Source organism: Dysidea avara, chromosome 2 (genome assembly GCF_963678975.1).
Source record: "Dysidea avara chromosome 2, odDysAvar1.4, whole genome shotgun sequence".
Lineage (NCBI taxonomy): Eukaryota > Metazoa > Porifera > Demospongiae > Dictyoceratida > Dysideidae > Dysidea > Dysidea avara.
In genome coordinates, this window is record NC_089273.1 from 43,004,788 (window position 1) to 43,021,684 (window position 16,897).

Below are 16,897 nucleotides of genomic sequence, written 5' to 3' on the forward strand. Positions count from 1 at the left end.
AAACCGCAACTTAACTGAAAACTCCTGGATTCATTATCACGGCCAATTGAAAGCTTATTTCTCTCGTTAGCTATCTACCGAAAAACCAAAGCTATACCTAGATAGCTACTAGGTGAGTGCTGCATATGTATACGGGTCAGTCTCTTTCAGCATAATTATTATAGAGGCCATCTCTACTAATTACAGCCACGATAATCATGTGCTAATGTGAAAAACTAGCTATAGCTAGCTACAATGCATGTGGCATCAGTTATCAACATATAGCTACACTGTAAAGTAGTAACAAATAAATAAAAAGTAAACACTATCTCTTACATATTGAGTGTTACAGTAGCTATTTCAACTTATTTTTGTACACTATAGTTAAAATGCAAAGTGGTCAAGTTTCTTTCATGGCCATTGCCTTGCTATGTCTGTTGGGGCAGGAGGTTTATGGTCAAATACCAAGAGCATGTAGTGATATTACAAGTCTAGAAAACTTAGAATGTTGTCCAGCTACAAGTGATGGTGTGTGTGGACAGGATGCTGGTAGGGGACAGTGTACTGATTTGAACTTGCCTGGATATGACATTAATAGTGCTGATGTGCGTCGCAATTGGCCTCACTACTTCACCAAGGTTAGTACCGATACTTAAAATGATACTATGCATGACTCTACTATAATTGACTGTTATTATAACAATTGTACAATTGCTAGTTGTACTGACATGTATATTATTGTGGTTTCTCTTCACAGATCTGCAAGTGCAATGGAAATTATGCAGGATATGACTGTAGTCGGTGTAAGTTTGGTCACTATGGACCTGATTGCTCTAAGTCACAAGTTCTTCCCCGACGACCACTTGCTACCTACACTGATAGTGACTGGGCTGAATTCATTGATACTATTGTTCAGTCACGTTCATTTGACTCAGGGTACGTGGCTGTATTAGAAGAGGCAGTTCCAGGAACTACAAATCTCCGCATGAGTAACGTATCACTTTATAATTTGTTTGTGTGGCTTCACCACTTTGCTTCAAAAGATTCTGCTACACCAGGTAATGTAAATAAGTATGTAGTAAGCATCCATTGTATCTGCATGCAGTGATACGTGTGTATGTGTATTATGATGTAATTTGATGGCTCAAAACTTGAGTTATGGTCACATACATTTCTGCACTTGTTAATTGACTTTTTGATCCTAATACATATATGTACGTACATCAATGTCATATTACATTTTAGATGTATCGATTCGTTTGGATTATGCTCATGCCGGACCTGCATTCACAACTTGGCACAAATACTTTCACTTGTTGTTTGAGTGGGAAATACAACACATGTTAAAGAGCATGGGACACTTGGACTATCACACTTTCAGGCTACCTTTCTGGGACTGGCGAATTGAAATTCAAAGATCTACTGGAATACTGTCAGATGATCTGTTTACTGAAAAGAGGCTTGGGGCAACAAGGAATGTCAGTGGTTTTCCTCGTGTATTTGGAGATATTGTTGGTGACGGATGGAACACAATATGTTGGCAAAAATTCTTTCAGATTTGTGATCCAAATGTTAACACTGGTCCCCTTCAACGTTGCCCATTCACAGGAACTAACCCTTGCAGTAGCAACAATCCTGACTGGCCTACAAGTCGGCAAGTAAATCTTGCCATGACTTTTAGAAGTTATGAAAGACCACCTTATAATTTTCTATCACGAAGAAACTATCGAAGTTTTGTTGATGCTGATGTTAACTTTAATATACTTAGGTGCCGTAAAGACAGAATGTGTTTTTGTTCTCCCACTTTTGACCCTGAATGTTCCCTCACAAAGTCAAATGGCTCTCGATTGATTGCACTTAAACAACAAATGCATGGCACGGTAAGTACTGCATGATTTTTGTCATTGTGTGTTTTATAATATCACTTTTCGTGTTTAGGTTCATACCATTACTGGGGCAGGTGATCTTGCCACAAATCTTCCTCTTGATAAGAGAGGACAAATGGATGATGTGGTGTCATCACCAAATGATCCTCTTTTCATGCCTCACCATGTCATGGTAGATTGTATGTTTGATGAGTGGCTGGAGCGACACCCTGATGCAGAGTATCCTAATGATATACCAGTGACTGTTCCCACCATAGGACATCAGCCTGATGACTTTATGGTTCCATTTTTCCCACTCAGTACCAACATTGACATGTTCACACGGTCTCGTAATTTTGGATACTTTTGTGATCTACCAAACATTAGACTTCCTATACATAAACATATACATAAAGGCTGGTGGTGACAGTATCATAACATTATATAGCAACATAAATTGTAAATTACATGCAAATAGTATATATGCATGTATTGTATCTTACATAATTCTTGACTCATGCACAAGTGAAATTGTAACAAGCATAGTTCTTGCATTTATTGTAGAGATACATATAAACATCATGCATTTTAATTAAACAATCATGATTATTTTTATGCTAAAACTTGTTGACTTTATGAATGATGTTCACAGCAAGATCAGCCTCAGTGTGCAGATTGGAAACTGTTTTGTGCATGTGCATAAACTCAAGGGTTTACACATTTGCACATTGCCAGTTTCAGTTTGGAAACTGCTTGGAAATGAACTCAATTTCCAAAGAAGTTTTCAAACTTGCACATTTAGAATTTTCAATTTGTACACTACTTTGGAAGCCTATCTATCATTCACCACCCACAAACCACACATTTTAAGTGAAACCTTTCCATGTGCTTACAAATGTATTCATAGCCCCATAATGAAATTCCACAGTGTGTTGGCAGTGATTAAATTCTTTTCGTCACTTGTCTACACAGTTCAACGAATATTAAATTTAAAAATATCATACACTATGCAAAAATGTTAGCAATGTTATTTGTTACAGCCTTTACTGCATGGTTGACAATCATCTGTACACTACAGCCTTTACTGCATGGTTGACAATCATCTGTACACTAAAGCCTTTACTGCATGGTTGACAATCATCTGTACACTACAGCCTTTATTGCATGGTTGACAATCATCTGTACACTATAGCCTTTACTGCATGGTTGACAATCATCTGTACACTACAGCCTTTATTGCATGGTTGACAATCATCTGTACACTATAGCCTTTACTGCATGGTTGACAATCATCTGTACACTATAGACTTTACTGCATGGTTGACAATCGACTGTACACTACAGCCTTTACTGCATGGTTGACAATCATCTGTACACTACAGCCTTTACTGCATGGTTGACAATCATCTGTACACTACAGCCTTTACTGCATGGTTGACAATCATCTGTACACTACAGCCTTTACTGCATGGTTGACAAATAACATTCTACCTCACAGTGAATTGGTTACGTCTACTTTATAGATGGCTGCAAGTGCAACATTACAAGAAATTTGAGACTGCTTTATTAGAGAGTTTTGATGATATTTAAAAATATTTCTCCTGTTGTCTTAAGAGTAATTCAGCAGGAAACCATATACTTGTAATTCCCTTACAGGTGGTCAGCTAGCAGATCCAGATTCAATCTTGGCAAACTTACATTTCAGAAATTACTACAGTTTTTCTCTTTACTGGCACTTCTTCACACAAAGACTCTCTTTACTTCAACTTTTTGGATAATCATGACAACACACAGCACAAAAGTACTTACTTCAAGCACTATTTGTAGTCTCCCGCAATCAGGTTAGGATAAAGGCACCTTATAAAATTACACATTATTAACTATCTTCTATATACATGATAGCAAACAGTAACTACATTATCTAAATTGTCATACCAAGTAATATCCCGCAATTTCTATTTTTCCCATGTCGTCCATGATAATCCCTAAATCATAACTTTTGGAAAGACAATTGTGATTTGAAGTGCATAACTGCTGTGCATATTTGTCATATTAAGAGTAATAACATTTGTGCAAAAAGGGGTTTATAGTCTTTCTGGTAGCATGTACTTGGCAGCCCATCATTTGATTTGTGTGCAGTTGACATTTCATTACAGTATATACCCCCAGCCTATAGTGAGTGTAATTTGAAGGTGATAGGTTAAACACAAGAGGAGGTTCTGAAACTTGAAAGTTTGAAAAGGCTATAAGACCCCTTTTTGCAGATCAGTCACGTTTACAAACAATTTTGCACCAGCTAGAATATCAGTGGCATGGTCATGATTTACAATCATAAATTAAAACTTTTGACTAGAACCTTTTGAAAACTTGCTCGATATTTACTTAGCGATGCTCTACTGATGCTACTAACAATTATGTAAGAGAACATCACAAATTCTTGGTTTTTTGAAAAAGAATTGTTTTTAAATACAGTTTTGTTGATTACTTGATATTTTTAATCACAAAGCAATATGGTATAAACGAAGGTTAGCCTGCAGACTGTCCCTTAGGGATATACCATTATGTATGCAGATGATTGTGGACACAATAGGTAGCTATGTATCATTGTGGTAATCAATCTAATTATATACTTATGCTGGCATTTGGAGGTGGTTATAAATCCCTAACGGTATATAGAAAGTTCTGCAGATCTCAGCACATTTGTCAATACTGCAGGAGAACTGATTCTACTTCCACTTGCAGTCTTTCACGACTCTTTGATCAATCTCATCATGACTTGTTCAATAACTAGCCAAACCAAAATCTACTACTTTGATGGACAATATGAAATCCTTGTTGAACAAAGCAATGATGCAGCCAACGATGAATAATTGTTGTGTAAATAAAGAACTATTGGCATCGTTAATGTGACTAGTAGCAGCAAATGAAACCATGCAGATGCAAGTTCTAATCTCCTGCCAGCTAATTTCATTGAGAAAAAAAGTTTTAATGTTTCAATGTTTTCTCTGTACTGCAATCAAAACACTGCTATACTTACGTAGGTGATTTTTCAGCAAGTAATATTATATAGTTATGCAAACAATTATCTACGTAGTTTTATCAGCTCTTGTGAGTCAGAAATTACTGAGACCAGTAGACTTTTGTTCTCTACTCCTTCATATAAACTTCTATCTCAGTAATACTGCATATTTTCAAAAATATATCATTGAATACTGCCCAGTTTTCATCTTCAAAGATTTTAAGACTGGAATCTAAAAGCTACTGAATGATCACAAGGATTCTAGAATGTTTTAAAAGGAGCGTAAACCTAGGAGTATAAGGATTATAAGGAATAGAACAATAAAAACTGAAAAACTTGTATTCTTATTAAAGACAAAAATATTTAATTTATGTGAAGATTTCTTAAAAGTGCCATAAATGCATAAGCAAAGTTAATATTGTGTAAAGGCTTCACTTATTTCATGGTAGAAAAGGATGTATCCTAAACAATCTAACATGCATCATATCCTAATAGGAACACAGAAGGTCAATTACTACTAGTTGGTGTGTTGTACTAATTTAGTTGACATAACTGTTATTTTACAAGTACCACAAATACCTGAATAAAGTTAATGTGAGGAAATTAAGGGCTTCACCTGTTCTATGGTAGGACAGGATGTATCCTAAGCATGCATCATTTCCTAGTAGTAATACAGAATGTCAATTATTACTAGTTTTAATTCAGTATCAAAGACAGTTTTATTCAGGGCCATGTCGTGTATGGGTATACACGTACATCCTGCTCTATACTGCTGCAGTAGTGTGACTGTTGTAGCAAGCATGCAGTAAGTGTGTAACACACAATCTTAACCATTTTATTGTAACTGCATGGGATCTGTAAAAGAGTCTTATAACGTTTCCAAATTTCCATATTTCAACATTGATTATTCATAGCTACTGGTTCATAATGATTACTTTAGCTTATCACTATAAATTTACACTAAACAATAGTGGCATATTAGGGATATAATGTCAAGCAGGTGTATATTTGGTTTACAAATCAAGTTCTGGGTTGCCATTAAGGCCTACAATGTTAACAGTGCCGTTGCAATACAGCAACCATAAAAACTGAAAAAGCTGTGCTTCTCTTTTACTAATTGACAAAAATATCTTTAAACAATTCTTAGCAAGTGCCATACATGTCTATGTTGAGTAATGGCTACACTTGTAGGAAAGGAAGTATCTTAAACAATTAAACATGCATCATATCTTAATAGCAACACAGAAGATTAATTATTATAGGTCTATTGTACTAATTTAGTTGACATAACTGTTATTAAGTGACATACACTGAATTAGGTCATTGGATGCTGCTCAGTTTTCTTTTTCAATTGTTTAAAAGATTAAAGTCTAAAGTTTAATGATCACAAGGATGCAGTCAATAAGAGGCTTTACAAGGAGTGTCTAAGCTTAGTAATCTAAAGATTACAAAGAATAGAAAAATCATTAAAAAACTGAAAAACCTGTCCTTTTTTACTAAAATTTATCTAACTTCTCTAAAGAATTGTTACAAGTGCCACAAATACTTGAATATAGTTAATCTTGAGTAACGGCTTCATTTGTTTCATGGTTGGGTGTAGTTTGTGCCCATGCAGATTCCCTGTTTTTGCAATTTCAGTCACAAATGTTAGAACTATAACATAATCTTCTCCTAGTTTCTATGGCCGAGGATATAATATTATGTACCTGTAAGTTTATTTTGACAAATGTCAGCTATGATAAAACAATAATAAAAAGGAAGCTGTACGAATGCTACTTGGTAGGATAATTAATCATGATTATTAGAGATTTACAGTGACCAGTACTGAATATCTTACAGCAATTTGTGCTGCAGCCTTTTGATTACCATATACCATCCATGATATACTGTAGCCCTGACTGTACAGTAAAATTATGCCTTTGATGCTGAATTAATACAATATTCAGCTAGAAATATTTGATATTCTGCTATTAGGATATGATGCATGTTTGATTGTTTAGGACACATCCTTTTCTACCACAGAACAAGTGAAGTCCTTATTCAATATTGATTATATCCAATCATTTATGTCACTAGCGAATTCTTTAAGGAAGTTAGATATAATGTTTTGATGATTGTTACATTTTTTAATCTTTAGAATTCTATGTAGCTATGTAGACTCATTGTAAAGCCTCCTAGACTCTTTGTGACCTTTAGACTCTAATCATTTAAATCCTTGAAGATAAAAATCTAGTGTTCTAATTGCCTCAAGAGTTGTTCATATCCCACACAAACGAACATGTGGAAAGAAAGCCATCAAAATTAATGATAACATATTATCCTCACTCACTTATTGCAAAGTCATGATGTCAGAACAATTATTTACACAATTAATTAAGGTAGCCAGGATAGTAGAATAGTCTATACATTGGGTATTAGAACTGTGGTACAAACTTGCAAAACATTTATCACAATCTGATTGTATCCACAGAGTTACAAAGTATTAGGTTACCAAGTAAAATGCAAAAGAGAGGAAGATATATATATATATATATATATCGTGACATATATTCATATCGTGAATAAATTTTGCCATGACATATGACATAAGAAAAATCTATATCGCCCAGCACTAGTAGATATGGCATGTTATGATGAGCTACGTAGGTATTGATTCGTATATATGATTCACTGCTAGCTATACACATCCTCCTATATAGCTATGAGGGCCTTTTGGAAACCACAAATGGCTACTGAAAAAATTGCATCAAGTGATTTGGAGTATATCCATGATAGGCAAATTAAAAAGATCTAATTGCCACTGGTCTGGTTTCCTAAAGCTAAAGAAATAGATACCCATATTAATGTATAGACTATTCTACTATCCTGGCTACCTTAATTAATTGTGTAAATAATTGTTCTGACATCATGACTTTGCAATAAGTGAGTGAGGATAATATGATATCATTAATTTTGATGGCTTTCTTTCCACATGTTCGTTTGTGTGGGATATGAACAACTCTTGAGGCAATTAGCACACTAGATTTTTATCTTCAAGAATTTAAATGATTAGAGTCTAAAGATTACAAAGAGTTTAGGAGGCTTTACAATGAGTCTACATAGCTATATAAGAGTCTAAAGATTAAAAAATGTATCAATCACCAAAATAGATGAAATTATATCTAACGTCCTTAAAGAATTCGCTAGTGACATAAATGATAGGATAATTATTAAATCAATATTGAATAAGGACTTCACTTGTTCTGTGGTAGAAAAGAATGTGTCCTAAACAATCAAACATGCATCATATCATAATAGTAGAATATAAAATATTTCTAGCTGAATATTGTACTAATTCAGCATCAAAGGCATAAGTTTACTGTACAGTCAGGGCTACAGTATATCATGGATGGTATATGGTAATCCAAAGGCTGCAGCACAAATTGCTGTCAGATATTCAGTGCTGGTCACTGTAAATCTCTAAAGATCATGATTAATTATCCTACCAAGTAGCATTCGTACAGCTTCCTTTTTATTATTGTTTTATCATAGCTGACATTTGTCAAAATAAACTTACAGGTACATAATATTATATCCTCGGCCATAGAAACTAGGAGAAGATTATGTTATAGTTATAACATTTGTAACTGAAATTGCCAAAACAGGGAATCTGGGCACAAACTACACCCCACCATGAAACAATTGAAGCCGTTACTCAAGATTAACTATACATTCAAGTATTTGTGGCACTTGTAACAATTCTTTAGGGAAGTTAGATAAATTTTTGTACAAAAGGACAGGTTTTTCAGTTTTTTAATGATTTTTCTATTATTCGTAATCTTTAGATTCCTAAGCTTAGACACTCCTTGTAAAGCCTCTTATTGACTGAGTCCTTGTGATCATTAGACTTTAGACTTTAATCTTTTAAACTGTTTAAAAAGAAAACTGAGCAGCATCCAATGACCTAATTCAGTGTTTGTATCTGAATAACAGTTATGTCAACTAAATTAGTACAATAAACCTATAATAATTAATCTTCTGTGTTGCTATTAAGATATGATGCATGTTTAATTGTTTAAGATACTTCCTTTCCTACAAGTGTAGCCATTACTCAATATAGACATGTATGGTACTTGCTAAGAATTGTTTAAAGATATTTTTGTCAATTAGTAAAAGAGAAGCACAGCTTTTTCAGTTTTTATGGTTGTTCTATTCTACACAACGGCACTGTTAACATTGTAAGCCTTAATGGCAACCCAGAACTTGACTTGTAAACAAGATATACACCTGCTTGACATTATATCCCTAATATCCCACTATTGTTTAGTGCAAATTTATAGTGATCAGCTAAAGTAAACATTATGAACAGGTAGCTATGAATAATCAATGTTGAAACATGGAAAATTGGAAACGTTATAAGACTCTTTTACAGATCCCATGCAGTTACAATAATATAGTTAAGATTGTGTGTTGCACACTTCCTGCTTGCCATATCCATTGAGTCCAAATAGAGATCTGTGAGTGTTTAACATGCTACGCAACTTATTTGACTCTTGTTTTTCAATGATCTCTATTCCCATGTTTTAGTTGTTTACACCAGTTTTAAATGTTGTATGTGATTCCTGGAAGCATTCGTTTCTTAAAAGTGTGGTTCATGTAAATTTTTAACACAAAAATAATTAAAAACATAATGCAAAAATTAATAGTAACATTTATACCATGTATCTATACAATCAATTCTAGAATTACATCTATTATACTGTTACAGTAATTTCATTGGTGAGTCTGGAATTATGTACTAAAACACAATGTTGCTACTGTTCATAGTAAGTACGTAAAAATAAGTTACAATCAATGCTGCCATAAAACTCCTGTTATCAACAGTGTTTAGTTGGATAAAAATGTCTTTCATTATTAGTCACATAGTTATATGATGTTTGGTAGGTCACAATAGTATCCAAAATTACGAGACCGTGTGAACATGTCAACGTTGGTACTGAGTGGGAAAAATGGAACCATAAAGTCATCATGCTGATGTCCTATGGTGGGAACAGTTACTGGTATATCATTAGGATACTCTGCATCAGGGTGTCGCTCCAGCCATTCATCAAACATACAATCTACCATGACATGGTGAGGCATGAAAAGAGGATCATTTGGTGATGACACCACATCATCCATTTGTCCTCTCTTATCAAGTGGAAGATTTGTGGCAAGATCACCTGCCCCAGTAATGGTATGAACCTAAACAAGAAAAGTGATATTATAAAACACACAATGACAAAATCATGCAGTACTTACCGTTCCATGCATTTGTTGTTTAAGTGCAATCAATCTCGAGCCATTTGACTTTGTGAGGGAACATTCAGGGTCAAAAGTGGGAGAACAAAAACACATTCTGTCTTTACGGCACCTACGTATATTAAAGTTAACATCAGCATCAACAAAACTTCGATAGTTTCTTCGTGATAGAAAATTATAAGGTGGTCTTTCGTATGTTCTAAAAGTCATGGCAAGATTTACTTGTCGACTTGTAGGCCAGTCAGGATTGTTGCTACTGCAAGGGTTAGTTCCTGTGAATGGGCAACGTTGAAGGGGACCAGTGTTAACATTTGGATCACAAATCTGAAAGAATTTTTGCCAACATATTGTGTTCCATCCATCACCAACAATATCTCCAAATACACGAGGAAAACCACTGACATTCCTTGTTGCCCCAAGCCTCTTTTCAGTAAACAGATCATCTGACAGTATTCCAGTAGATCTTTGAATTTCAATTCGCCAGTCCCAGTAAGGTAGCCTGAAAGTGTGATAGTCCAAGTGTCCCATGCTCTTTAACATGTGTTGTATTTCCCACTCAAACAACAAGTGAAAGTATTTGTGCCAAGTTGTGAATGCAGGTCCGGCATGAGCATAATCCAAACGAATTGATACGTCTAAAATGTAATATGACATTGATGTATGTAAGTATATATATATTAGGATTTAAAAGTCAATTAACAAGTGCAGAAATGTATGTGACCATAATTCAAGTTTTGAGCCATCAAATTACATCATATACACATGCGCACGTATCACTGCATGCAGATACAATGGATGCTTACTACATACTTATTTATATTACCTGGTGTAGCAGAATCTTTTGAAGCAAAGTGGTGAAGCCACACAAACAAATTATAAAGTGATACGTTACTCATGTGGAGATTTGTGGTTCCTGGAACTGCCTCTTCTAATACAGCCACGTACCCTGAGTCAAACGAACGTGACTGAACAATGGTATCAATGAATTCAGCCCAGTCACTATCAGTGTAGGTAGCAAGTGGTCGTCGGGGAAGAACTTGTGACTCAGAGCAATCAGGTCCATAGTGACCAAACTTACACCGACTACAGTCATATCCCGCATAATTTCCATTGCACTTACAGACCTGTGAAGAGAAACCACAATAATATACATGTCAGTACAACTAGCAATTGTACAATTATTATAATAACAGTCCATTATAGTAGAGTCATGCATAGGATCTTTTTAAGTATGCGTACTAACCTTGGTGAAGTAGTGAGGCCAATTGCGACGCACATCAGCACTGTTTATGTCATATCCAGGCAAGTTCAAATCAGTACACTGTCCCCTACCAGCATCCTGTCCACACACACCATCACTTGTAGTTGGACAACACTCCAAGTTTTCTAGACTTGTAACATCACTGCATGCTCTTGGTATTTGACCATAAGCCTCCTGCCCCAACAGACATAGCAAGGCAATGGCCATGAAAGAAACTTGACCACTTTGCATTTTAACTACAGTGTACAAAAATAAGTTGAAATAGCTGCTGTAACACTCAATATGTAAGAGATAGACTAAGTGTTATTTAGTTATTTATTTATTAAAACTTTACAGTGTATGTGGTTGATAATTGATGTCATTTCACATGTATTGTATAGCTAGCTTTTCACATTAGCGCATAATTTGTGAGGCTGTAATTAGTAGAGATGGCCTATATGCCTAATGAGACTGACCCATATACATATGTAGCACTCACCTAGTAGCTAGCTTCAGTTGACGAGAGAAATAGTTAAGCCTTCAATTGATATTCCCACGATAGCTAATGAATCCAGAAGTTTTCAGTTAAGCTGCAGTTTGTACTCATGATTTGGTCTAATGTTCCACGCTTTATATACTTAGTGTTTGCATTGTATGCGTGGGCTACAGGATATCCTGCTACCTAGCTACCTCATCCAATTATTTTTTGAAAACTTCCGTCGCAAATCTGGAGTAATTCGTGTGCGTGGGTTGTATGATAACGTGATCTAAACTTCAATTTAAACTTTCTAAAGATTTTAAGGCTTTGCAGCACAAGTATACTACCTGGTCCTATATATACACTTAACAGCGTGGCTAAAGATTTCGTCTTAGCTGAATCATAGTGTACTTTATAGCTACCATGCACTGGTGTGGCCACTAAATTGAAAAAATCTCAGCAAACCTTTTATACCATTGCCATTACCGGACATGAAAAAGTAAATGCTTTTCCAAAAGCACATACATGGCAATCCATAGCTTGACTTGTGAATAATCAGTTGAATCTTTTTGGAATGTAATTGTATATTGGATCATCTAGTTTGTTTGTGTGTGCTTTATTTGTTTATTAGTCTCCTTGCTATTTCTGCATGTGCTGTGCTTTTCAGTGGCGGATCCTGGGAGGGGGGAGGGAAAGGTAAAACGGGCATGTTCCCCCTTTCCCACTTCCCATTCCATCATCCCTCTCAAGAAAAACTGCATACAAGATCGAGATACTCTAATGGAGCAGTCACAGTGTTCTTGAGGCAGTGTAGCTTAACTATGAAGCTGTGACTAAAGGTTCTTTATATACTTTATATAGTAAATACATTTGGTGAAGGGTAGTCATTATTGCTGTGACTTGTATATATAGCTAGCTAGCTACGTATGGCACACTGCTAACTACACACATGCTTCTCAATATAAGAGAGTTGTTGACAGCTATTATAATTGCATCAATTAAGAGATTTAAGAGACCATAGCAAGCAATTTTAAAGGTATGATATAGTTTCACATCTAATTGCCATTCTTTCCTAAACAAATATGAGTACTGACTCGTATTCAGTATAATACAATGAAGCCTCTCTAATCAGACGCTCATGGGAATAAGGAAATTGTGTAAAAATGTCACAATATTGATTATTAAAAATGTCAGATTATTGTAAGATATGTTGTGTAAATAAAGAACTTTTGGCATAGTTAATTTGACTGCAAATGAAACCATGCAGATGCAAGTTCTAATCTCCTGTTAATTTCATTGAGAAAAAAAGTTTAAATGTTTCAATGTGTTCTCTGTACTGCAATCAAAACATTGCTATACTTACGTAGGTGATTTTTCAGCAAGCAATAATATATGGTTATGCAAACAATTATCTATGCAGTTTTATCAGCTCTTGTGAGTAAGAAATTATGGAGACCAGTAGACTTTTGTTCTCTACTCCTTCATAATAAACTTCTATCTCAGTAATACTGCATATTTTCAAAAATACATCATTGAATACTGCCCAGTTTTCATCTTCAAAGATTTTAAGACTGGAATCTAAAAGCTACTAAATGATCACAAGGATTCTAGAATGTTTTAAAAGGAGCGTAAACATAGGAGTATAAAGATTATAAGGAATAGAACAATAAAAAACTGAAACACTTGTATTCTTATTAAAGACAAAAATATTTAATTTATGTGAAGATTTCTTAAAAGTGCCATAAATGCATAAGCAAAGTTAATATTGTGTAAAGGTTTCACTTATTTCATGGTAGAAAAGGATGTATCCTAAACAATCAAACATGCATCATATCCTAATAGATCAATTACTACTAGGTGTGTGGTACTAATTTAGTTGACATAACTGTTATTTTACAAGTACCACAAATACCTGAATAAAGTTAATGTGAAGAAATTAAGGGCTTCACCTATATATATATATATTCTATGGTAGGACAGGATGTATCCTAAGCATGCATCATATCCTAGTAGTAATACAGAATGTCAATTACAGGTATTACTAGTTTTAATTAAGTATCAAAGACATTTTTATTCAGGGCCATGTAATGTATGGGTATACATGTACATCCTGCTCTATACTGCTGCAGTAGTGTGACTGTTGTAGCAAGCATACAGGAAGTGCATAATACACAATCTGTATTATTGTAACTGCATGGGATCTGCAAAGAGTCTTAAAACGTTTCCAAATTTTCATGTTTCTAAAAGCATTGTTCATAGCTACCTGTTCATAATGATTACTTTAGCTACAATATGGACTTGTCAATTTCATGCCCCACCCCCCACCCCCGGGCGTCCCCACACTCCAGGTGGGGATTTGACATTGCTTCTTGTCCCCACCCCTGGCAGTTGTCCAATTCATTGACCGATTTTCGGTAGTTGCATTTCTAAACAATAAAATCGCACTTGCTATGATTTTACTAGCTACAGCTAGCCGGTGTCTAGTCGCATGCATGAAGTATGCGCTTAGTCATCCTTGAGGTGTTGTCAAATCCCCTACTAGGGGGTGGGGGGCATAGTGGGGATTTGACAGCCTATGTTGCCCCAGTAGTAGGGAATTTGACACCCGATTTGTCAAATCCCCTATATTCCCCCACCCCGTGGTGAATGAAATTGACAACTAGTGCACTAGAGCTATACAAGTCAGAACTAAACCGTTGTCCTTGTAAGACTTGCGTGCAAACCTCCAAGAGGTAACGCGTTACGCTTACAGCATCGCCGCTACAAGGTTACGGTAGCACTATAGTAGAAAAAATGATTTAGGGTTGGGACGTTTATAACAGAAAGGTGTCGACGGAGGTGAGAATTCGGGGAGAAGTGTGAAAACAGCCAGATTCCTATTCCGAGGTGTAAAGGATCTGTGAAATATTTATTCCTAATAATTATTTGTGGGTTGGAGGATATACATACGGCGTGTGATGACCTAATCTCTGAACTTCCGGCATCTCATTATCGCATAGAGCAATGCGTGGTTTAAGGACGTGATCTAAACTTTGAACTTCCGTGAAAATAAAAGTTTCATGAACATATCATCTCAACCGTTTGTAGCTAATATCATAGGGTTCAATAGCTGCATGCACAGTATGGATGTTAGTTAAATGCAATTGTGTAGCTACAGATGCTACTGAAATACAGTGGTACATAGTCATTGATCTAGCCAATTATAATAATAGTCTGTCACTGATTCAGAGATAAATAATTGAAAAGGGGAACCACATAAACACATTTAGGACTGCCACCGATGTAACATTGGTTGTGAATGATATTAATATACAAATTATACCGTATCACATCCTGGAACACCTTACATAACTTACTGTATCGATATCTTTTGTTGAGTATGTTATAAGCAACACCTTGACTGTGTTGTGTTTGAGATTATGATACTATAGTTGTTAGTGAGTGAGTAGCCTGCCAAAACTTAAAGTTAGCACAGCTGTAGCTATGTGCTGGAGTGAGTTTGAGGATAGCCTTTCCAGCTTGTTAACGGACTGTGTTACAGTATATGGTGTAAGTGTATGGCATTGCACATATGTGACCGCAGGCTTGTGAAAAAGGGCATGTAGACACAAACTACACCCAGTCACACAATAGAGACATATTTCGGTACCACAATGGAACACTGATCTGCTAAGCTATATAATCTGCAAACCATAGTAAATGTTCAAAAAATACTTTAATTGAAAGTCATTAAAGTTTCAAAAAGTTATATGTCAACATGCCATCTATCTCTTCGCAGGCCGGTCACATAATTATGTAACATGACATTATGATGATGTGGGTAGATTTTATGGCTACACACGTACCCCTCGATATAAGAGAGTTGTTGAAAGGTATTGAAAGCCACCGAGATATTTAAGACATATGGAGCATTTTTCAAACAAATAATAGGAAACTTCAAAAAAGCATAATAAGCTCAGATCCAATTGCCTTCTAAATAAATGGCTACTCGTGCTATAATAGTTACTGTTGTCCGGGGTCTTGCTTCCCAAGATTGCACTGTCAGAAATCATTATTATAATTTCCTAATCCGTAAACACTACAGGAAGGGCAAATTTCCTAAAAGAGATTCCTAAGAAGTTTGTCCTGTCTTGTAGTACATGTGTTTGTGCATCAGAAAATTATGTAAAAACATTTTTTGCAATGCAATTTTGTAAATTACAGTTGCACATACAGTAATTTGCAATAATATGATGGTCATGATAATGAAAAGTGGGTGAGTATGTAAAATGACTTCCTGTCCACATGTCACAAATGAGTTCATTTGGATGGGATAAAGTTACCGAGCAGGATATATGATGCAATCATCACAATAGCTATTTGTTACGAGGCCTGAGGCATGTTGGCACATAAAATTTTCCTACTTTTTCAAGTTTCCATAGCCCATACCATTTTGTACAATCATGCTATGGCCTTGACATTTTCAGCATGCATTATTCAACAATCATCAGGCTTTATCACTGCACGAAAAGTAAGATGTCCTGCTTGTGTCAGCATGTAGGAAATTTTTTAAATGATTTCCTTTAGAATTTCCTATTTGAGTTATCATGCAGGAAATGTCCTTGAATATTTTCTGTACAATTTCCTGTTAGTGTCACATTGCAGTAAATCGTTTTAACATTTACAAGAAATGTAGATAAAATCGGTATTAAGATTTTTACCACATTCATGACTAGTGAAAATGCGGCTGTAAAGTGATCAAATGGATACTGCAGGTTTCATGTGTTTAGCTCAGTGTAATAATGAGCCAAAACTTGGTTCTCAACATAACATAGGTTTTCAACATCAGTGTCTCTACAACAATGTGTAAAACTGTAACCCATATTATGCTGCTGCAATAACTTTTTAGTGGTTATTATGATTATGAATAATTGTTATACTAAGGAAGCTCTATTTTACTTTAAAATTAACTTTACGTGATTCCCAGCCAGAATTGTATCTAAATCAACTGCACCATATTTCTCAGTGACTTACTGTGCCACAGAAAAAAGAAGCTA

The 16,897-nt window shown here is 35.3% G+C and overlaps 2 protein-coding genes across 2 annotated transcripts; one reads left to right on the forward strand and one right to left on the reverse strand.

The window, feature by feature from the left end:
• Positions 1 to 2,487, forward strand: LOC136247394 (tyrosinase-like). The gene is made up of 5 exons (XM_066039074.1): positions 1 to 112; positions 364 to 617; positions 737 to 1,037; positions 1,225 to 1,859; positions 1,918 to 2,487. The coding sequence occupies exons 2-5, from the start codon at positions 369 to 371 to the stop codon at positions 2,269 to 2,271; spliced, it is 1,539 nt and encodes a 512-aa protein (XP_065895146.1). The 5' UTR covers positions 1 to 112; positions 364 to 368; the 3' UTR covers positions 2,272 to 2,487.
• A 6,959-nt stretch (positions 2,488 to 9,446) lies between these two features.
• On the reverse strand, positions 9,447 to 11,982 carry LOC136247395 (tyrosinase-like). Its single transcript, XM_066039075.1, has 5 exons — positions 11,883 to 11,982; positions 11,387 to 11,640; positions 10,967 to 11,267; positions 10,144 to 10,778; positions 9,447 to 10,086 (listed from the first exon to the last, which is right to left on the reverse strand). The coding sequence occupies exons 2-5, from the start codon at positions 11,633 to 11,635 to the stop codon at positions 9,769 to 9,771; spliced, it is 1,503 nt and encodes a 500-aa protein (XP_065895147.1). The 5' UTR covers positions 11,636 to 11,640; positions 11,883 to 11,982; the 3' UTR covers positions 9,447 to 9,768.
• Positions 11,983 to 16,897: the final 4,915 nt, after the last annotated feature.